General features: G+C 38.9%; 1 protein-coding gene across 1 annotated transcript in view; it reads right to left on the reverse strand.

The window, feature by feature from the left end:
* Positions 1 to 219: 219 nt before the first annotated feature.
* The window catches only part of LOC113332173 (arp2/3 complex-activating protein rickA-like), a 25,827-nt gene continuing 3,024 nt past the window's right edge, over positions 220 to 23,022 (reverse strand). Inside the window, exon 3 of the mRNA XM_026578822.1 lies at positions 220 to 327. Within this exon, the coding sequence (XP_026434607.1) occupies positions 220 to 327 (108 nt within the window). The remainder of the gene's footprint in view (positions 328 to 23,022) is intronic.

Here is a 23,022-nt window from a genome sequence, read left to right on the forward strand (position 1 = left end):
TCAAATGAAGATAAACAGGAGGCCAAAGATTGTACTTTATTTTTATTGAAGTTGTTAGTCGGTCAAAGTTTATATCTTGTAAAAAGAAGTGGCAATAATATTAATTTAATGAAAATATTTAGACCATGAATAAACTTTGCTTTCGTTTAATATTAAGCGATGCTTGTTACATTTAGACTTACATATATAGTGATTGATTCCATAATGCCAACAATAACATCAAACTACATCAAATCCAGCGACACGAACCTTATAAAGTTCATAGAATTCAAAATGCTTAAACTCTCTTCCGTTTTCTTCAATAAACTTTGCTTGAGCCGTAGTTTTCTGAAAAACGATAAACAACAAATTACGTCATAAATGATTTTGATTAAACTTCTTCATTGGACAATTCAGAATTACTACGGTGCACCATCCATAAAACTTCTGTATAATATTTGACATCATTATTGATGAATGAAAATCTTAGTTCTAGGATCTTGTTGTTTCTTATATATTCATTTTGCAACGCTATAAGCCTTTGCAACATTCTTTTCAAGCAATCTCCATTGGTTATATTTCTCATCATAATATGTATCCAACATCGAATAAGAGTAACATCTTCTTTCATAGTAAAGATAGGGAGAGCTCTTATGATGTAGTGAAGATGTGATTAAAGTGGACCTTTTTTAAGAATGCCGAAACAAGCTTCGTAAAGAAAAGGTTTGTCGTGAATTTCCTCCCATTTATCAAGAGATGTTTGGATCACTTCAGTTTTAGTTACACCGATAAATTTTTCTCGATCAATTTCCCTTATACTCGATCAAAGAATGACGTGACAACACAATTATGAAAACGAAGACACAAACCACGAGTAATTGTGAAAATGTTCTGCCAAAAAGACACGTCTGACATGTCTTGATCGCGCATAACATTTCTACCTTAAGGAAAATGTAGGCTTTGCATATAGATAAATCCTCTTCTTGAGTAAATTTAGGACCACCAATTCTAGTAGACATTTTTTTTTTTTGTAGATTGAGAGATTAAGAGTTTTAGAAAGAATGAAGAAGATGTGAATATGAAGATGGTTAGAGTTGAATTTACAAGGAACAAATTAAAGTCGTTGGAAATGTAGTCATTGGCGGCCAAAGTGAAACGCAGAGCTTTATCTAGATCGCCACGTGTATTATCAACGACTACCAAAAAAAATGGTTTTTTTTTTCCTTATAAATACAACACTAATTATTTATTTTAAGTGTATGAACGAATTGATTCACCATAGTTTTATTTTGTTAAATGTTTTAGTTTGGTGTTATGTTGTGTTAAATGTTTTATTTTGTTATGTTTATCTAACCAGTACAAATTTCTTTGTTTTTGCACCCTTAAATATTATACTAATTTAAACCTTTCTTATAATAAAAATATAACATTGGATTGAATCAACTACATCAGATTAAAGCAAATACATTAGACTAAAGTAACTACTACTGCATCGTCAATTAACATCCTCTTTTAATAGCCGCCTTCTGGAATTCCTAAGATGCCTAAGGGGTTGAATTTGTTGAGCTGTCTAAGAATGTTGAAACAAGCTTGGAAGGCGAAAGGTTTGTCGTGAGATACTTTCCACTCCGTAAGTGTTCTTGGTTTTATTTCAACTACTGCTTCACCGTTCAGTTTATTTTGGTGATTGTGCACTAGTAGAGATGGAATCCCGATACATCCCGACTAATTACACTAAAACGATACAACAATCCAGCAGCCTCACGGTTAAACTGGTTCCCTGTTTTTGTGACGAATTTTCTAAAAAAAAATTCCCAAAACTTTTTCTTCGACGCGGCTTCATCTCCGATGATATTATCATTTGTTTCAATAACATAGACTCCACAAATACTTAAATCCTCTTCTGGAGTGAATCTAGAACCACGAACTCTGGGAGACATCGTTGAATATGATTCTTGAGTGAGTGAGGTATAGAGATGTAGACTTTGTGAATTTGGAGTTGAAATGAGGAGTATTTATAAGGTTGTAAATTTCTAACTGTTCGAACGTAGACGTTGGCGTTCAATTACAAGTCGTAGGCGGGTTGACCAAAGACGCAAGCGGGTGTTCACAAACCACGCGGTTTCATTTCATCCGCCAGCGGGTTTTCTTTGCCAGCGCGGTTCAAGATGAAACTAGCGTCTCATGTTAGTCCGTAGTGAACAATTGGCAATCCGTTTTTCACGTTTGTTGAGTCCATAGTGGGAGAAAAATAAACAAACCTCATTTCATGTGTTCATTCCATAGGAATTGCCCTAATGGATTCAAAATTATCCCAATAAATAAGATGGAGAAATTGTGGGATACCTCCACAAATTGGGGATACTTTTTGTTGCAGTGGGTATTGTATTCTGATATCGACTGCAACCATCAGCATTGAAAAATTATGACGATTGTTGTAATACCCCGATATTCGATAGTGGCTTGTCGAATGGAATGTAATTAATGGCTTGTCCTTTCCTAACATCGAGGCCTGATGGGCTCACTTGACTGAGTTGTGGAAAACACTTCTCAGGATGGATGACCTCTCGGGAAGCTGCTGCTAGATATCCATAGTAGTGCCGCTAAAAATCCCACACTGCTGGATAACCGCAGTGGGTAGGTGGAACCAATATCGGTGTTAGTTGGGATACAACTAGGCACGGGTTGCTTGTTCTCGAGTGAAAGAGTATGCTAGGCCATTGATCTAGATACTGGTCTCACAAGAGACAAGGAACGTTTACATTATACCGAGGCCTTTTCGCATAATTGGCTCCAGAGTTGGCAGAAAACTCTGCAGTTATGCGTTCTCGGGCGGGAGTAATTCACGGATGGGTGACCTCCCGTGAATTTTCTGCTGGATTACCGCAGCGATGCCCGTTAGAAACCCCACACTGCCGAATAACCGTAGTGGCTAAGTGGAGACAATATCGACGTAGGGACGGATCATTACAATTGTAACATAAAATAGCCTCCAATTTGTGGAGGTATCCCCAAATGTGGGTTCATAAATAGTTCTAGGAAAATTGTAAAATGTCCATTCGTTTGTATAATATAAAATTTTATTAATAAAATAAATCATTCTAAACATACCGCCCTTTGGGAAATTTACCAACGGGTCACTCACAAAAAATGGGGTTCCCTCCACGAATTTGCAGGGGACTGGTTAATGGGGCCACTTTTGGTGACTGAGTGGTCTTTAAATCGTTCATTGGAACATTACTCTTAGAATTTTCTATAACATTATTACCATGTAGGGAAACAAATGGCAAGTCTTCCAGTGTACTGAGCATTGAGAAGCAAATGGTGAGAACCATGAGGTGCAAGCAGAAAAAGGAAAAACATATGTTGGTGGTTTGGGAGAAGATGAATAAACCTAAAAAGATGCATGGGTGGATAAGGAGAAAGGAATTTGAGAGCTCCAAATAAAGTCTTATTGGCCAAATGAAACTGGAAATACATGGAGGAAAAAAACCTTTTTATGGAGAAAGGCGATATAGTTCAAGACCAAAATATAGGAAGGAGATATATGTCTTTTGGAATGTAAAATTCCTCAAGGAAGAGATATCTTGAAGGGCATGTTAAAAGGAAACAGCCTGATGCACAACAATATTTCTTTCACCATCGAAAATGGGAGGGCACTGAAATCATTGGTCTCTTGGGCTATTCAAGCTTCATTATACAAATAACTCAATATAACATTGTTGATGGTGATTTTTAGCTTAGGATTGAAATTATAAAACCTTGCATCTGATGTGACGTCATTCTGTAAGGAAACAGAGCCATGAGTGTTAACCTCTCCACTGGCATATTTAATGATCAATTTAATGTATTTACATGAAATTTATACAGACTAGCGCATGTACCAACCATCCCAGATGTTCTGTAAATTTCGGCGCGTTGCCTATATTCGCTTAATATAAGATTCTTCGAATGATTTTTATGTTATGTTCCCGGCTGAACACTTAATGTTGATATGGCATGACAATTTGTGTTCACTCGCAGCAGAGTAGCACGAATTTCCAAATATCAAGGATAAGGTCTTTGCATAAGGTATTCAATCAGAAAGCATGCTGCTCTCTGGCAATGAACTTAAAGAACTCTGTGTCAACACATAGAATTCAATCAATTACTTTTGCGCCTTGCGCAGTATACCAGACCTTGCTTGTCGAAAGTATGCCTAGGAAAACTAGGAAATTAATCCGCCATGGATTAGTAGGTGCAAAACCTTGCCCAGAATCAGAAAACAGGGAGCCGCATCAGCAAAGGGAGGCGTGGCCATGCCTTAGGCCAGCTGGCGCCACTTGTCATTGGCAGCGCCCCATCCTAAACCGCCCCTATTTTCCCCGACCAATCAGGTCGCTTTAAAGTCGCCACACGCACATAAGTTGTGGCTAGGCCCATACTTGCCGTCCCCATTTCCCATCGACCAATCAGGTCACTCTAAAACCGCCACACTCACACCAGAAGTGTAGCCACGCCCATGCTTGGTAGGCCCATCTCCTTTCTACCGACCAATCAGGTCACTTTAAAATGTTCCACAAGCACTAGATATGTGGTCGCGCCTTATGCTTGACCGGCCCCTTTTCTTGACCAATCAACTCGCTCTAAACTCGCCACCATACATTAGAGGCCAAACGCGCCCTGTCGCGCCACTATACAAACTGGCAAGCCAAACGCGCCCTGCTACAACAACATATTAATCGGCATGCCAACATGCCACTCTGCCGCAGTAACATGCCACGAGCCACTTTAGCCTTGGCCATGCCGCGAAGCCCTAACTTTGGCCACGGCGCCAAATCCTATCCTTAGCCACGCCGCCAAACCCTAAATTTGGCCATGACGCCAAATCCTAGCCTTGGCCACGCCGCCAAGCCCTAATTTTGGCCACGACGCCAAATCTTAAACCTGGCCACGCCGCCAAGCCCTAATTTTGGCCACGCCGCCAAACCCTAGCCTTGGCCACGCCGCCAAATCCTATCCTTGGCCACGCCGCCAAGCCCCAAATCCTAGCCTTGGCCACGCCTCCAAGCCCTAATTTTGGCCACGGCGCCAAGTCCTAGCCTTGGCCACGCCGCCAAGCCCTAACTTTGGCCACGACGCCAAATCCTAGCCTTGGCCACGCCGCCAAGCCCTAACTTTGGACACGGATCCAAATCCTAGCTTTGGCCATGCCACAACGTCACAGGCGCTATACCATTATGCCATTAACAGGTTCCAACAGAATGTGGCCATAATCAACGGCCACCCTCTCTCTTGAATTACAATCTCCGCCATCCAAGTTCGCCACCAAACTGATAGACTTGTGGCAAGTTTCAGGCGACCAGCTGCCTAAATCTAGTGTCCAGGGCTACGCCAGACGCCACTTGCACCACCGTTCCACTGGCATGCACGAGTCATACCAGCCATGCCACATTTCCACTGGCGTACACCAAAACGCCATCGCGCCATTATTAGGCGCCAACACAGTGTAACCATACTCAACGGCTACCGTCCTTCATGAGATGCGATCTCAGGCATCGAAGTTCGCCACCGACTTTACAAACTTGTGGCAAGTTTTAGGCGACTAGCCAAAACGAGCCTAATAGCATTACATGCTATTTTCCTGCGATAAATCCCTTGACTTTGACTTTCCATACGTAGCAAAGTGCTACATGTTTTCCACGAAAACACTCGGGACATCAAGCGTGTCACAAACTAGGGGATGCTCATCAGGGTATTGGTCTGGCGGTTTACAGCGTGCGGCGTGCAATGCGCCCGTTACAAGAAAGTGTCATGAAGCAGGACAATTAGTGGTGGTAAAAATTAATGGTGTAAATGAATTCACTTCCTTCATCATGGAAGCATAATGACCGACGGTTACACGTTACTCTATTCTTCTACCACTCAATCGTTTCCACTTCCTACGAGACCAGGGTACGTTTCAATATGACTTGTAGAAATAGGCTTCACCTATTTTCACCAAAAAATAAGTTTTTGGTCGGCAACAATACAGTATCTAGAAATCACCTGGTAGTTTTCCATTCTGCTAGCCAATTCTACTCTCAGATACAAGTTATAAACAACCACACCTTCAGAATCAACTATTCTGGTCTCAACACTCTCTTCGCTTCCCTCCCTAAGACCAACCCTTCTCCTTCACTTTGTGACTGAAGCAAGCCTGGAAAGTCCATTTCTTGGTTTAGGCCAGGAGTGTACAGATTGATCTCTCGAATCAAAAGTACTCCCGTGCAGTGCATTGTTTAGGGTTTAGATTCGTTTCTCATCCACACACCCAAAATTACCAAAATCAGCAGAAACGGTTTTCACCCACAAACAAACATTCAAAGAAGTTACATATAAGAAAGAAAAACTGGTTGAATTTGAAAAAGAGGGGGTCTAACAACCACACCCATTATTTCACTTAGCAATCTGTATGGATTTAACTCCAATATACTTTCAAGAGAATCAACTAGACAGTCAGACTCAATCTTCAGAAAAGTATATCCAAGAGTTATATCTCTATTTCTCAATTCAATCTGCAATCAAACAAATAGGAATTTGTAAGCCCGACTGAATATAAGAAATAACTTAGACGGTATAAAATACCAATATATCCATGTGTCAATCAATTTAATCAACAATCAAAGGTTGGATTCACAATTGATTGAACTTACGCACAACCTGTGATATTTCAGTTATATAGAAAATATAATGCGGAAAATAAATAACACAGACACCAGAAATTTTGTTAACGAGGAAACCGCAAATGCAGAAAAACCCCGGGACTTAGCCCAGATTTGAACACCACACTGTATTAAGCCGCTACAGACACTAGCCTACTCCAAGTTAACTTCGGACTGGAATGTAGTTGATCCCTAACCAATCTCGCATTGATCAAGGTACAATCGCGTTCCTAATGCCTCTAGAACCACGCCGGATTCTGCACACTTGATTCCCTTAGCTGATCTCACCCACAACTAAGAGTTGCTACGACCCAAAGTCGAAGACTTGATAAGCCAATTTGTCTCACATAGAAAAGTATATTGAATAGATAAATCTGTCTCCCACATATATACCTATGAGTTTTGTTCCGTCTTTTGATAAATCACAGTTATTAGGAACCAATTGATATACCGGACTTATATTCCCGAAGAACGGCCTAGAATTGTCAATCACCTCACAATAATTGTAATCGTATGGTAGTGAAACAAGAATTGTGGAATCACAAACGATGAGACAAAGATGTTTGTGACTACTTTTTATCTTGCTTATCGGAGATTAAATCTAGATCAAATCTTAGAGAAGATAGTACTCAATCACGATAGAAAATAGCAAGATCAGAACATGCAACTACAGAGAAACTAGTTGGGTATGGCTTCACAATCCCAATGAAGTCTTCAAGTCGTTAACCTACTGGGTTTTAGAAAAAAAACTAAGGTTAAAGGAGAATCGACTCTAGTCGCAACCAATATCACACAGGAGGTATGGGGATTAGGTTTCCCAGTTGCTAGAGTTCTCCTTTGTATAGTCTTCAAATCAGGGTTTGAAATCAATGTTACCTTGGTTCGCCACCGAACTGACAAACCTGTGGCAAGTTTTAGGCGACCAGCCAAAACGAGCCTAATAGCATTACATGCTATTTTCCTGCGGAAAGTCCCTTGGATTTGACTCGCCACACGTAGCGAAGTGTTACATGTTTTCCACGAAAACACTCGAGACATCAAACATGTCACAAACTGGGGGATGCTCATCAGGGTATTGGTTTGGCGGTTTACAGCGTGCGGCGTGCAATGCTCCCGTTACAAGAAAGTGTCATGAAGTGGGACAATTAGTGTTGGTGAAAAGTGACGGTGTAAACGAATTCACTTCCTTCATCATGGAAGCATAATGTCTGACGGTTACAGGAATTCACTTCCTTCATCATGAAAGAATAACGTCTGACGGTTACACGTTACTCTTTTCTTCCACCACTCAATCTTTTCCACTTCCTACGATACCAGGGTACGTTTCAATATGACTTGTATAAATAGGATTCTCCTATTTTTCACCAAACAACAAGTTTTGGTCGGCAACAACACAGTATCTAGAAATCACCTGGTAGCTTTCCATTCTGCTAGCCAGTTTTACTTTCAGATACAAGTCATAAACAACCACGCCTTCAGAATCAAATATTCTGGTCTCAACAGTCTCTTCGCTTCCCTCCCGAAGAACAACCCTTCTCCGTCACTTTGTGACCGAAGCAAGCCTGGAACGGCCATTTCCTGGTTTAGGACAGGATTGTACAGATTGATCTCTCGAATCAAAAGTACTCACGTACAGTGCATTGTTTAGGGTTTAGATTTGTTTCTCATCCACACACCCGAAATTACCAAAATCAGTAGAAACAGTTTTCACCCACAAACAATGCCATAAAAAGAAATTGACTCCGGTTTCATCGGATCAATCAATTCTTCTTAATATAAAGGAGAATGATTTTTCTGACATGGCGGCACCATATCAACCCCTACATTTTGTCCATGTAGTGTATGCCACGTGGAAAACAATAAACGATGTGTCACCATTCAGAAAAGATAAAATTTCACATTTTGGTCCTTAACAAAGAGATACGATTTCTCGCGTATCCTTTAAGTGAACACAATGAATCGTCACTTCAGTTAGAAATTGATGTTTTTTCAAAGTTGTTGTAGATAGTGATAAAAGGGTTGTTTTAAGACTTGTGAAGGCAATGAATTTTAGACTTAATAAAAATTTAAAAACAAAGAAAACTCATTACAAAATTGACTTCAAGATATTAGAAAAAAACCAAGACACTGATTTCACTATTACACATGAATAAATTATGGTAAACAATCCAAAACTCTAATTATCTTTTAAGACTCTTATTTCTTAATTCACAAATAATCTGGAAAATTCTCAAAAATTAATTGTATCCCTAAGCATAACCTATCTAATTCAATCACAACTAATGAAGAATTTTTTTTGCAAACAATTAAAAACTCTGCAAAAGCAGTGATTGAGTGAATTATAAATTATAAATTAGAGAGAATAAATAATTACCAATTATTCATGCGTAAATAGCTTCCTCATTGTATTGGTTGTGAGAGAGTTAGCCGCTCATCGTGTTGGAAAACCTCTCAAAGAATTTCATTGATGCTCAAAAATGGTTTACAAACGATGAGAATATGAGAAATACAATAAAACCGGGTTTGTAACAGTTATAAGTGTTACAAACTAGAGAACTACGACCCACAGTATGTGTCACTGATACTGTTGCTCTAAGACCCACGTTAAGCGTCGGTGTCACTGTTGGAAAACGACTGTCTTTGGCAGTCCGTTCTTCGTGTTCTTAAGAAATGCAGTAGCAGAAAATGGCAGCTCTGCAACTTTGGTATTTAAGATTTGTGGTGCTCTAAAACTCTCCCCAAACTCTTCATCCCCTTCTACAACATTCCAGCAGACTATTTATACATATTAACAACAAAATATCTCGTCTTGATTGCAAAATATTCTTCATTATTCTCCATGCATGGTACGGATTTTCTTTCTCTGATTTTGATTTTCACACGCTCTGCAGTTGTAAAATCTCCATATTTATCTTATACATGCTCCAAATGGTTTCTTAACTCTGTCGTACATGTTTAAAACTCACTACAGCTCATGATTGTCTCACTTTGTACACGTACTCTCTGTTTTCTTCTCTCCGATGATGCAGCCCAAATTCACCGGTTTTGATGGACTTAGCAGACCTGTTAACATGAAACAGGCCCAATCCAACCAATTGTAGCGTTGTAATCTCCCTAAAAGTCGTCCAAAACCAAAACAACCATTAACGGGTTTATAAAATACGTAACTCCCTGAATTACGTAATCTGAGTTTCCAGCCAATTCTAACCCAAAAAATTGATCGTACCATGCCTGTTAAGATCAATCAAGTCGAACCATGAAGTTTCAGCCACTGAGTCTACTTCTAGCACGCCCAAAAATCAAGCCCTAATCTGTTCTTCAATTGCAACAATTTCCCGCCAATTTCAATTCTCAAAAGATGAAGAAGGGTTTCCCCTATCCGGTCCTGGGGTGCGGTTAGCAGCTGCCTAGAAATGGGGTCCCCCTTAGTAATTAGGTTACCCCTTATCCAAAGTGAGGGTCCGTATAGCAAATGTCCTACGGGGGTGCTCCGAGCAACTTTTCGAGCCGAATTTTCCAACAATATTTATTTCCTAAAAATACATAAAAACACAATATTATTACAAAAATCGGGTTCCAACAAAACAGACATTGAGGACAATTTAGACACAAAAATGTGTCTATCAAACACCCCCAAACTTATTATTTGCTAGTCCTCGAGCAAAACTAACCTAGAAAATAAAATCCTAACTTACTAGGTGGCCCTAGTGACCGAGTTAATCTCGGGAGGGTTTACCAGAGGTGTACCCACAAAACCATTACTTCTAATTGGTCACAAGTATCCAAAGAGCTATGAGGACATACATATTCTCAACCTATCTCCAAGTAACTAGAATGCCATAGAAATTAAAGGTGTCAGCTCTAAAGCTGACTGAAGAAAAGGGGAGACACATCTGCAACAGTGCTAGATAAAGAGATATCCGCTACACAGCTAGATAAACATTGTAAGATGCGTCCGCTGCTTTACAGCTGGATAAGATTAGGATAGAGATAAAGATGATAGGGACATCTTCTACACAGCTGGACTAATTACGTGTGATAAGTTAAACCAGTGCTAGAAAGATCTTGTGCCAGATTGAAAGCGGACTAACAAAGCAACCAAATGTATCTTTCTTCGACTCTCTCATAGTGCTCAGTAGAAACAACGTCTTCTTCGGGCTTCAACTGTTGATGATAAACTATCGAACCTCATAGAACCTTGACAATTAACTCTTTTGTTCGATTTCTTCCTTGACTTATAAATTTCTACTTCCCTTTGGCAAAACGTAACGATGATTTTTGTTCATTTTTCATTTTTTTTCATTTGTTTTTTTTTTTTTTTGTTGGAAAAAAAAATTACAAAAAAACAATTTACATGGCCATGAGGGAAGGACTTTCAAAACTTGGATCTTCGCAACTTGTGATGTCTTTGTATCATGGATTCTAACAACTTATATCATTTGCTCTTATAACTTCAACTTTGATTTTTGAATTATTCTTTTCTATTGTTGCTTCTAAACCTAAAACGTCTTCATCTTTCTTCATAGATTTTGATGTCGCTCCGCTTGTTGATGATGATAAGTTTCTACTGAGAGAGAGTCGCAATCCAGTAACTAAGACTACATTGTGAGGTTGCTTTGTCTTTCTGGCATTTCCTGACCTATTTGCGTTTCCATCATGTATGGTTAGGTCCATCACGGTTACCCTCTAAAAGGAACAAGTTCTCTCCTGAATTTCAAGGATCTCAATGTCTTTTTCTCTAATGTCTCAAAAGGTTGTTATCCCTAGCATTCCAATTTATATCTTTTCGGTGAAAAAAAGTATGTAAACTTAGCTAACCGGATACCATGTGACGCTAGAAGTTTCAAAAGTGCAACTAAAAAGTTCTTCCCCACCCCCAAACTTAAATCTAAGATCGTTTTCAATGTTTCTAATGAAAGAGTAATACCAAAATTAAAATAACACGAGGAGAAGTTGGAAAGATAGTACCTGGGTGAAGAAAATCAAAAACTAATATACAACATACAACTTCCTCGATGGTCAATCAAGGGTAAACAGGGTCCTCCAGAGGGACCTCCTCAACATCACCTGTAGGAAAGGGCTCTAAAAAGGGTTTCAATCTCTGACCGTTAACCTTCGAAGAACTACAACCATCCGGTGTCTCAATTTCAACAGATCCATGAGGAAAGAAAATGCGAACAATAAAAGGACCCGTCCACCGAGAACGTAGCTTCCCAGGGAAAAGATGTAAACGGGCATCATACAAAAGAACTTTTTGACCTGGAGAAAATGACTTCCGTAAAATATTTCTATGCACAAGTTTCATTTTGTTCTTATACTCCTTTACACTATCGTAAGCATCTATACGAATCTCGTCCAACTCATTGAGCTGGAGTTTCATATGGGATCCTGCCTTGTCAAGTGAAAAATTTAGCTGCTTAACATCCCAATAAGCTTTATGTTCTAACTCAACAGGTAAATGGCATGCCTTTCCATACACAAGCCGATAAGGCGACATTCCAATGGGGGTCTTAAACGCAGTACGGTAAGCCCATAAGGCATCAGTAAGCCTAGACGACCAGTCTTTCCGATTAGGATTAACAATTTTCTCTAATATACGTTTTATCTCCCTATTGGAAACCTCTACCTGACCACAAGTCTGCGGATGATACGGGGTAGCTACCTTATGTGTAATACCATATTTCTTCATCAGAAGCCTAAAAGGTCCATTACAAAAGGGCGACAAGGATGATAGGTTACCAAAAGAATTAGGAAACGGACCCATAAAGTCAATACCCCACACATCAAAGACCTCAACAACTAAAATAGGGTTCAGGGCATCATGTTCCTACGGGAAATGGTTCCTAATTTCTGGCAATGCTTACAAGTAACACAGTAACTATGGGAGTCTTTAAAAAACGAAGCCCAATAGAATCCACACTGCAATATCTTAGCAGCAGTCTTCTTAGCACTAAAGTGACCTCCACAAGCATGATCATGAAAAAAGGAAATAATACTGGACTGGTCACTCTCAGGTATACATCTCCTAATAATCTGGTCTGGACAATACTTAAACAAATAAGGATCATCCCAAAAGAAGTGCTTAACCTCGGCTAAAAACATAGAATGATCTTGTTTACCCCAATGTTGGGGCATTCGACCAGTAACAAGATAATTCACCATATTCGCATACCAAGGTGCTTGGGTAACAAAGAAAATTTGTTCATCAGGAAAACTATCCCTTATAGGAAGGGAATCAACAACTAGCCTAGATAAGTGGTCTGCTACTACATTTTCGGCACCCTTTTTGTCTCTAATGTCTGGAGAAAACTCTTGCAACAAAAGTATCCACCTAATCAATATAGGTTTCATATCCTTCTTAGACAAAAGATATTTCAAAGCAGCATGATCAGTATATATGACGATCTTAGAACCTAAGAGATAGGGTCTAAACTTGTCTAAGGCAAACACAATGGCTAACAGTTCCTTCTCGGTAGTGGTATAGTTCAACTGGGCATCATTCAGAGTTTTGCTAGCATAGTAAATCACATGAAGTAATTTGTTTTGTCGCTGACCTAGAACAACACCAATAGCATAATCTGAAGCATCACATATGATCTCAAAGGGAAAGTTCCAGTTGGGTGCCTGGACTATGGGGAAGGTAGTGAGTAAAGTCTTAAGCTTCTCAAAAGCCTCTAAACAAGCATCATCAAAGACAAATTTAACATCTTTTGCAAGTAAATTGCAAAGAGGTCTAGAAATCAAGCTAAAATCCTTAATGAATCGACGATAAAAACCTGCATGCCCTAAGAATGACCTAATATCTCTTACGGTTTTTGGGACCTGTAAAGTCTTGATAAGGTCAACTTTGGCTTTATCTACCTCTATACCCTTAGAAGATACGATATGCCTTAAGACAATTCTTGATCGAACCATGAAATGATATTTCTCCCAATTAAGCACTAGATTCTTTCCTTTACACCTAGTCAACACTAATGACAAATGATGCAAGCACTCATCGAAAGACGAACCAAACACTGAAAAATCATCCATAAAGACCTCTAAAAGATTTTCTACCATATCGGAAAATATGCTCATCATGCAACGCTGAAAAGTCGCAGGGGCGTTACATAGCCCGAAAGGCATGCGTCTATACGCAAAGGTACCAAAGGGACAGGTAAAAGTAGTTTTTTCTTGGTCTTCTGGGGCAATAACGATCTGATTGTAGCCTGAGTATCCATCTAGAAAACAGTAATGACTATGTCCAGCTAATCTCTCTAGCATTTGGTCGATAAAGGGAAAGGGAAAGTGGTCCTTCCTAGTGACCTTGTTCAATTTCCTATAGTCAATACAAACACGCCAGCCCGTGGTCACTCTGGTCGGGATTAACTCATTGTTATCATTCTGGACTACAGTAATACTGGATTTCTTGGGAACAACCTGAACGGGGCTGACCCACTTACTGTCTGAAATGGGGTAGATAATGCATGCATCTAACAGCTTAAGAACCTCAGTTCGAACTACTTCTTTCATATTAGGGTTTAGTCTTCGTTGCATCTCCCTAGAAGGTTTGGTATCTTCCTCTAAATAGATCTGATGCATACAAACAGTAGGACTTATACCCTTAATGTCTTCTATGGTCCACCCTAAAGCTTCCTTGTTGTTTTGAAGGACGGTCATTATCCTACTTTCCTGATCACTATCCAAGTCAGAAGCAACAATCACAGGTAAAGTTTCAAACGGGCCTAAAAGCACATACTTCAGGGTATCTGGCAATGGTTTTAGGTCCAACTTAGGAGGCTCTTCTAACGAATGAACTAGGGTAGACTTAGAAACTAGTAGTGGTTCAAACTTAGGTTTCCATCTGTTACTAGTGTCTAGCAAAGGGGTTGAATCTAACAAAGCATTCACCTCATTAATCACATTATCATCATCGAAATCAATCCCAAAGTGAGCTAGGATTTTCTCTAACGGATCTTCTAACAAAGTGTTTGGTAATGACTGCTCGACTAATGTTCCTATCATGTTTACCTCTTCTATGCTCGAGTCATCTAGTTCAGAGGGTAGCTTACTAATATGAAAGACGTTCAGCTCAATAGTCATATTACCAAAAGACAATTTCATAATACCAGTTCCACAATTAATGATCGCATTGGATTTTGCTCAAAATGGGCGACCTAAAATCACTGGTATCTGGTTCTCTGTGTCAGGGACAAGCTGGGATCTAGGATAACAAAATCCACTGGATAAATAAACTTGTCGACCCCAATAAGAACATCCTCGATCACACCACGAGGAATTTTAACGGACCTATCAGCTAACTGAAGTGTCAGGTTTCATATCACCAAGTCCTAGCTTTAGGTACACATGGTATGGAAGTAAATTCACACTTGCTCCTAAGTCAAGCAAAGCTTTCTCAACACGGTATTTACCTATTGTGCAAGAAATGGTAGGGGAACCTGGGTCTTTATACTTAGGAGTAGTGGTATTCTGAATAATGGAACTCACGTGACTAGCTAGGAAGGCTTTCTTTTGGACACTAAGCTTACGCTTTCGTATACACAAGTCCTTAAGAAACTTAGCATAAGCGGGAATCTGCTTAATCGCATCCAACAATGGTAGGTTGATAGTAACCTGCTTAAAAACCTCCAATATATCATTAAAGTTCGACTCGCTCTTAGTTGGAACTAGCAGCTGGGGAAACGGGGCTCTGGGAACAAAATCGGGCTTAGCAGGACCCTCATTGGTCTCTTTAGAGACTCTATCAGTCTCCTCATTTTCTGGCTCAAAAGGGTGAACTACAACATGTTTACTTTCAGGCATGGCGACCTTGTTGTCAACTTTCTTTCCACTCCTAAGGGTAGTAACAGAATTCACATGATTGTACGATTTCTCTCCTTTTGGATTAGGATCAGTATGACTAGGGAACCTTCCATCCTCTCTATCTCAGTAAGGTACTTAGCTATTTGGCCGACTTGAAGTTCTAATTTAGCAAGAGACTGGGAATTATTCTTAAAATTTTGATTGGTTTCCTCTTGAAAATTAACATGGCTCCTTAATAGCATTTGCTGGCTTTGTGATAGCATATCCTGTCTCTTTTTTAATATACTAAGAGATTCCTCTAAGCTAGTCATTGTATTCTCGGAAGGGTTCTGTAACTGGGCTTGTCCTGAAGAGCTCTTAGCGTAACCAAAACCTGTGGGAGACTGAGAATTACTAGACTGACCTTGATTTTGGCCCTTAGACCAAGAAAAATTAGGATGGTTTCTCCAACCAGGATTGTAGGTCTCTGAGTATGGGTCAACCTTCTGACAGTTCTCAAACCTAGCATTGTTATAGACAGCATGGGCTTGCTCTTCACTAACCTGACCTTCCCAAGATGAGTTATCGGGCTCTATTCCACAACTAGAGACTTGAGAGGCTCTATTAGGTTCATCAAGGGATCTATTTTTATACTGACCCATTTCCATAGCTTCTAACCTTCTAGACATAACAACAAACTTAGCATTTGACCCGGAGCTTGTATCTACCATATTGGTGCTACTTCTATTGACCAAGAATCTTTTAGGGGGTTCAACACAAGACTCCCACTGATGGGATTTTTCAGCGACAACTCCTAAGAAGGTAAAAACATCATCAGTATTTTTACTAGTGAACTCACCAGCGCACATAGACTCGACCATGACTTTGGTCGAATAGTCTAAACCATTATAAATAATCTCTACAAGTTTCATCTTATCAAATACATGGTGAGGACACTGGGATAGAAGATCATTGAATCTCTCTAAAAACCTATAAAGAAACTCTCCCTCTTGTTGCACACTAGCACTAATTTTCTGTCTAACAGCTGCAATTTTATGCTTAGGGTAGAATTTCATATAGAAAGCAGCAACAAGTTCCTACCATGTTTCAATGGATTCAGATGGTAGGTTGTTCAGCCAGGTCTTGGTTTTATCTCTCAAGGAAAATGGAAACATCTTAAGTTTCAAGACTTCATCAGTAAGGTCTTTTATTCTAATTGTCCCACAATTTTCCTCAAAGTCCCTAATATGAAAATAAGGGTTCTCATCATCTTTCCCTAAGAATATAGGGATCATCTGAAGAATATTAGGTTTTATCTCGAAATTAGCCGTAGTGGCTGGCAATTTAATGCAAGAGGCTCGGGTAGACCTAGTAGGGAACATGTAATCTTTCAAAGTTACCATCGCTGGCACAACAGAAGTACTAGGGGAACTTTCCTCACGAAGAGACAGATTTTCAAAACTAAAGTTTCCAAAAACAGGGCTCTCAAAAGAAGAGTCTTCGAGCTCCCCGCTTTCACAAGAAGAACTTTTAGGCTCGTCACTAATCAAACGGCCAAAAGTATTTCTTTTCCAATCCCTTTCTGGCATACACTAAAAAAAAAGTCCTAAAAGGAAGGGAAGTTCTATGCAAACACAACCAAGGCTGACTCACCACAGCAAACCTACTAATTTCTAGCATACAAAAAGCATGATGGCTCCACTTAGATTGTTTCTAGACCAGCTTCTAATCCTTCGAATGGGAATTCGTTACAATTTGAGCAAACCCCTCTGGAATTATCCGAGTCAAACTAAGTTGAATAGAGGCGAGGGAAGCTGCGTAGAGCTTTGATACCTAAGGCCTCACCGCATTCCAAGGCGGTGCAGTCACGCATTCAACTCACAGAAACCATCATGAACTTCGAAGTATGCTCAAAAGAGTAACCAATATTTTTCGAACGACTTTCCTATTAAGCTCGTTACCCTATAGGTCTCGTTCTATTCCAAATTTTAGGTTTAGGTTCGCGTTTGGTTTTGTTTTCCTAAGGCGTGCAAGAAGAGAACGGTGATGAAATCCGAACCCTTATCTTGTATGGCCAGTCCTTGCCCTTTACTAGGAAATTAAAGCAGTCGTTTTCAAGTCCTCAGCATATATGCAAACGAAGGAATACAGTAACTCGCTGACAGGGGATTCACGAGTGTTTCGACAAACTTACCTCCCGTTCCAGACGGGGGATGAACCGCTGAAGTCGACTCGGGACACAACTCCAATGTCGTGTACGAACCAGAGGGGCCGAGGTGATATCGTAATCATCGTCCTTCTCTGCAAACAGTTTAATATTTAATACTACCCTTCCGTAGGGTTTAAAAATAAAAGAATGTCCAAATGTCCAAGTCCAAAGTCCAAATAAAGTGCAAAAGAAAAGAAATAAAAAAAAATAATAATTACAAAAAATGGAAGGTCTCTAAGAAAAAAAAATTCTCTCTTTTTTTAAATTTTTTCTTTCACTCTTTTTTTTTTTGCTTTGTCTTTTTCCTTCTCTTTTGACTTTAAGATTTGATTCCAAGTCTTTAGTATCTAACTTCAAACCTGTAATACAAAGACACACCCAAAGAAACGTAAAAAGAACAAATGAAATAAAATAAAATAAAAACTAAAAATTCTACCTAAGCACAAATCCGCGTAGGGGGCGCCAAAAATTTGATGTGTTTTCAAGGTTGTTGTAGATAGTAATAAAATGGTTGTTTTAAGACTTGTGAAGGCAATGAATTTTAGAGTTAATACAAATTTAAAAACAAAGAAAACTTATTACAAAATTGACTTCAAGATATTAGAAAACAACCAAGACACTGATTTCACTATTACACATGAATAAATTATGGTAGACAATCCAAAACTCTAATTATCTTTTAAGACTCTTATTTCTTAATTCACAAATAATCTGGAAAATTCTCAAAAATTAATTGTATCCCTAAGCATAGATTATCTAAACAAAGCATTCAACTCACAGAAACCATCATGAACTTCGAAGTATGCTCAAAAGAGTAACCAATATTTTTCGAACGACTTTCCTATTAAGCTCGTTACCCTATAGGTCTCGTTCTATTCCAAATTTTAGGTTTAGGTTCGCGTTTGGTTTTGTTTTCCTAAGGCGTGCAAGAAGAGAACGGTGATGAAATCCGAACCCTTATCTTGTATGGCCAGTCCTTGCCCTTTACTAGGAAATTAAAGCAGTCGTTTTCAAGTCCTCAGCATATATGCAAACGAAGGAATACAGTAACTCGCTGACAGGGGATTCACGAGTGTTTCGACAAACTTACCTCCCGTTCCAGACGGGGGATGAACCGCTGAAGTCGACTCGGGACACAACTCCAATGTCGTGTACGAACCAGAGGGGCCGAGGTGATATCGTAATCATCGTCCTTCTCTGCAAACAGTTTAATATTTAATACTACCCTTCCGTAGGGTTTAAAAATAAAAGAATGTCCAAATGTCCAAGTCCAAAGTCCAAATAAAGTGCAAAAGAAAAGAAATAAAAAAAAATAATAATTACAAAAAATGGAAGGTCTCTAAGAAAAAAAAATTCTCTCTTTTTTTAAATTTTTTCTTTCACTCTTTTTTTTTTTGCTTTGTCTTTTTCCTTCTCTTTTGACTTTAAGATTTGATTCCAAGTCTTTAGTATCTAACTTCAAACCTGTAATACAAAGACACACCCAAAGAAACGTAAAAAGAACAAATGAAATAAAATAAAATAAAAACTAAAAATTCTACCTAAGCACAAATCCGCGTAGGGGGCGCCAAAAATTTGATGTGTTTTCAAGGTTGTTGTAGATAGTAATAAAATGGTTGTTTTAAGACTTGTGAAGGCAATGAATTTTAGAGTTAATACAAATTTAAAAACAAAGAAAACTTATTACAAAATTGACTTCAAGATATTAGAAAACAACCAAGACACTGATTTCACTATTACACATGAATAAATTATGGTAGACAATCCAAAACTCTAATTATCTTTTAAGACTCTTATTTCTTAATTCACAAATAATCTGGAAAATTCTCAAAAATTAATTGTATCCCTAAGCATAGATTATCTAAACAAAGCATAACCTATCTAATTGAATCACAACTAATGAAGAAATTTTTTTGCAAACAATTAAAAACTCTGCAAAAGCAGTGATTAAGTGAATTATAAATTATAAATTAGAGAGAATAAATAATTACCAATGATTGATGCGTAAATAGCTTCCTCGTTGTCTTGGTTGTGAGAGAATTAGCCGCGCATCATGTTGGAAAACCTCTCAAAGAATTTCATTGATGCTCAAAAATGGTTTACAAATGATGAGAATATGAGAAATACAATAAAACCGGGTTTGTAACAGTTATAAGTGTTACAAACCAGAGAAATACGACCCACAGTATGTGTCACTGATACTCTTGCTCTAAGACCCACGTTAAGCGTCGGTGTCACCGTTGGAAAACGACTGTCTTTGGCAGTCTGTTCTTCGTGTTCTTAAGAAATGCAGTAGCAGAAAATGGCAGCTCTGCAACTTTGGTGTTTAAGCTCTGTGGTGCTCTAAAACTCTCCCCAAACTCTTCGTCCCCTTCTACAACATTCCAACAGACTATTTATACATATTAACAACAAAATATCTCGTCTTGATTGCAAAATATTCTTCATTATTCTCCATGCAGGGTACAAATTTTCTTTCTCGGATTTTGATTTTCACACGCTCTGCAGCTGTAGAATCTCCATATTTATCTTATACATGCTCCAAATGGTTGCTTAACTCTGTCGTACATGTTTAAAACTCACTACAGCTCATGATTGTCTCACTTTGTACACGTACTCTCTGCTTTCTTCTCTCCGATGATGCAACCCAAATTCACCGGTTCTGATGGACTTAGCAGACCTGTTAACCTGAAACAGGCCCAATCCAACCAATTGTAGCGTTGTAATCTCCCTAAAAGTCGTCCAAAACCAAAACAACCATTAACGGGTTTATAAAATACGTAACTCCCTGAATTACGTAATCTGAGTTTCCGGCCAATTCTAACCCAAAACATTAATCGTACCATGCTTGTTAAGATCAATCGAGTCGAACCATGAAGTTTCAGCCATTGAGTCTACTTCTAGCACGCCCAAAAACCAAGCCCTAATTTGTTCTTCAATTACAACAGTTTCCTGCCAATTTCAATTTTCAAAATATGAAGAAGAAGGGTTGCCCCCTATCCGGTCCTGGGGTGCGGTTAGCAGCTGCCTAGAAATGGGGTTCCCCTTAGTAATTAGGTTACCCCTTATCCAAAGTGAGGGTCCGTATAGCAAATGTCCTCCGGGGGTGCTCCGAGCAACTTTTCGAGCCGAATTTTCCAACAATATTTATTTCCTAAAAATACATAAAAACACAATATTAGTACAAAAATCGAGTTCCAACAAAACAGACATTGAGGACAATTTAGACACAAAAATGTGTCTATCAGATATGCAAGAATACACGACTCTTGGTCATTGCCTAAAGAACTATTGCGAAAATATAGTCTTCTTGGAAACCAGTATAAAAAGATTGCCCTTGGCAGGACAAAATCAATATTCCAATACAATTATTTTTCTCTACAGATTGTTCGGCTTCCATATTAGGATCACTAGACTCACTGTAGTTGCATCCAAGTATATCTAAAGGCTATAAAACTACTAACATTCAAGATTCGAAGATAAACAAGATGTAAAGAACATCAAAAGTAAAGATTGACACAAGCATATAATGTGGTTCGGCCATGAAGACCTACGTCCACGGGAAAGAAGATGTTTTCTTTATTGATTATAAGGTCTTACCCTTGAAGGAGCTACAAATATTACTTAGATGTCTCACTCTCACCTTATATAGATCTCTCTCAGGTATTCTCTGTAGAAAGACTATCTATGATTACATAACGTGTCCATTTTCTTCTACATGGACTGGTATTTATAGGCGATATTAGACTCGTGAAGGTCTGGTCTCGCCGAGCTGGTGGAGCTATCGTACATCTTCTCATTACTTCGGACGGATTCTATACTATCCCTCGTGATGGCCTTCTTGATTCCCTTTCCGAGTCATCTCGTCATGTTCGTCATTGTGCTGCTCTTCCTTGAGGGAACCTCGTGCTGCATCATCCTTGGGTTATAGTATAGATCGCTCAAGCCTACTGGTACGATGTAGATTCGTCCACACCTCTTCTGATCCTTCATTAAATGTAGTCCTTCTTTTTAGACTTGACCGTCTGAGTTGATTAGACCACTCCTTACACGCTTCATTCATGTAACGTTGTAGCAGATGTCTCGATTCAGATGAACTCACCTTTATAGAGTATGATTCGATGCTTCCATCTCATCATCTTATCATGAAACCATCCCTTGAGATGTTGACGCGTGGACATCGGGTAATTTACCCTCACATTTTTCTCATTTTCTTTGCAACTTTCCAAGGACATGATGGGCAGAAAACTTCGTAACCGTCCCGTCTTTATCTCCATGTCCGAGATTTTTCGCCATGTCTGCACCTTTAGTGCGTTTTTACTTGTTGGACTTGACGCGCCGGTTGGTTGTCTACTAGTTTTTTAAGATAAAGAATGTCTTTCACTTTCTTTTATGGTGGTCTTTCGGGATTCCCTTCATTTTGTTTATTGCGTTTTGACCTTCCTTGGTTTGGAAACGATGACTAGATTTCCAAGGATTTTATTCCTATAAAAGTCCTCTTAGGGTGGAGAATCAGATTTCATTCTCTTCTTTTCTCTTCTTCCCTTCTGAAGTTCAGAGTCTCCTTTTAAAAGGTTCTTTTATGCCTGGTGAACATTTTCCTCCCCGTCCTTCGTGGTGGCAAGGCGTTTGTTCATGTATTTTTGAACATGATGGTATGTCCTCTCATTTGCTTGATTCTTCGGTTTTTCTTGATCTAATCTCTAGATCATTGCCGATGTTTTCTCGGAAACACCTATCTGTTCGCATATCGTCTTTAGCCTCATTGGAGGTTTAAGAGAAATGATTTGTCTGCTAGTGGATTGGTCTTTTTGCTGGAATATTTCCATTCCCCGTTGTATATCTTTACACTGTTTAGCTTGGAAACACTTCATATACTGTGTGGTTCTGGTTCTACACGTTGTTTAACTTAGAAAAACATTCTGTTGCTGTGTGGATTGGCAGTCGACAACATACATGAGCTCTTGTGTTTTAAGCAGGTGGATATTGAATCGATCACACCCAAAAAAATATGTGATGAATAAGGTAGTTGTAGAAGTGATGCGAAACGAGACAAGTTAGAACGCAAGTTATATTATGCAGGAAAAGTATTTATTACAATGAAGACCCCAATAAAAGTACAATCCCGAATGTTAGATTTGTATTACATTATGATGCAAAAACAACAAAACAAAAGAAAAAGAAGAACTAAACATATTTCTGCAACTTACATAAACTTTAAATTTAGCTTTGAATTGTTGAAATAAACATATATAAAACTCATAATAAAATCAAATAACAGTTTGGTGAATGTGGGGATGCCTGGTACATGCGTTTCAAACGATGTAATCTGAATGAATGTGGTAAGCTAGGAAAATGGTGATTTTAGTG

The sequence above is a fragment of the Papaver somniferum genome, unplaced genomic scaffold (assembly GCF_003573695.1).
Source record: "Papaver somniferum cultivar HN1 unplaced genomic scaffold, ASM357369v1 unplaced-scaffold_13, whole genome shotgun sequence".
Lineage (NCBI taxonomy): Eukaryota > Viridiplantae > Streptophyta > Magnoliopsida > Ranunculales > Papaveraceae > Papaver > Papaver somniferum.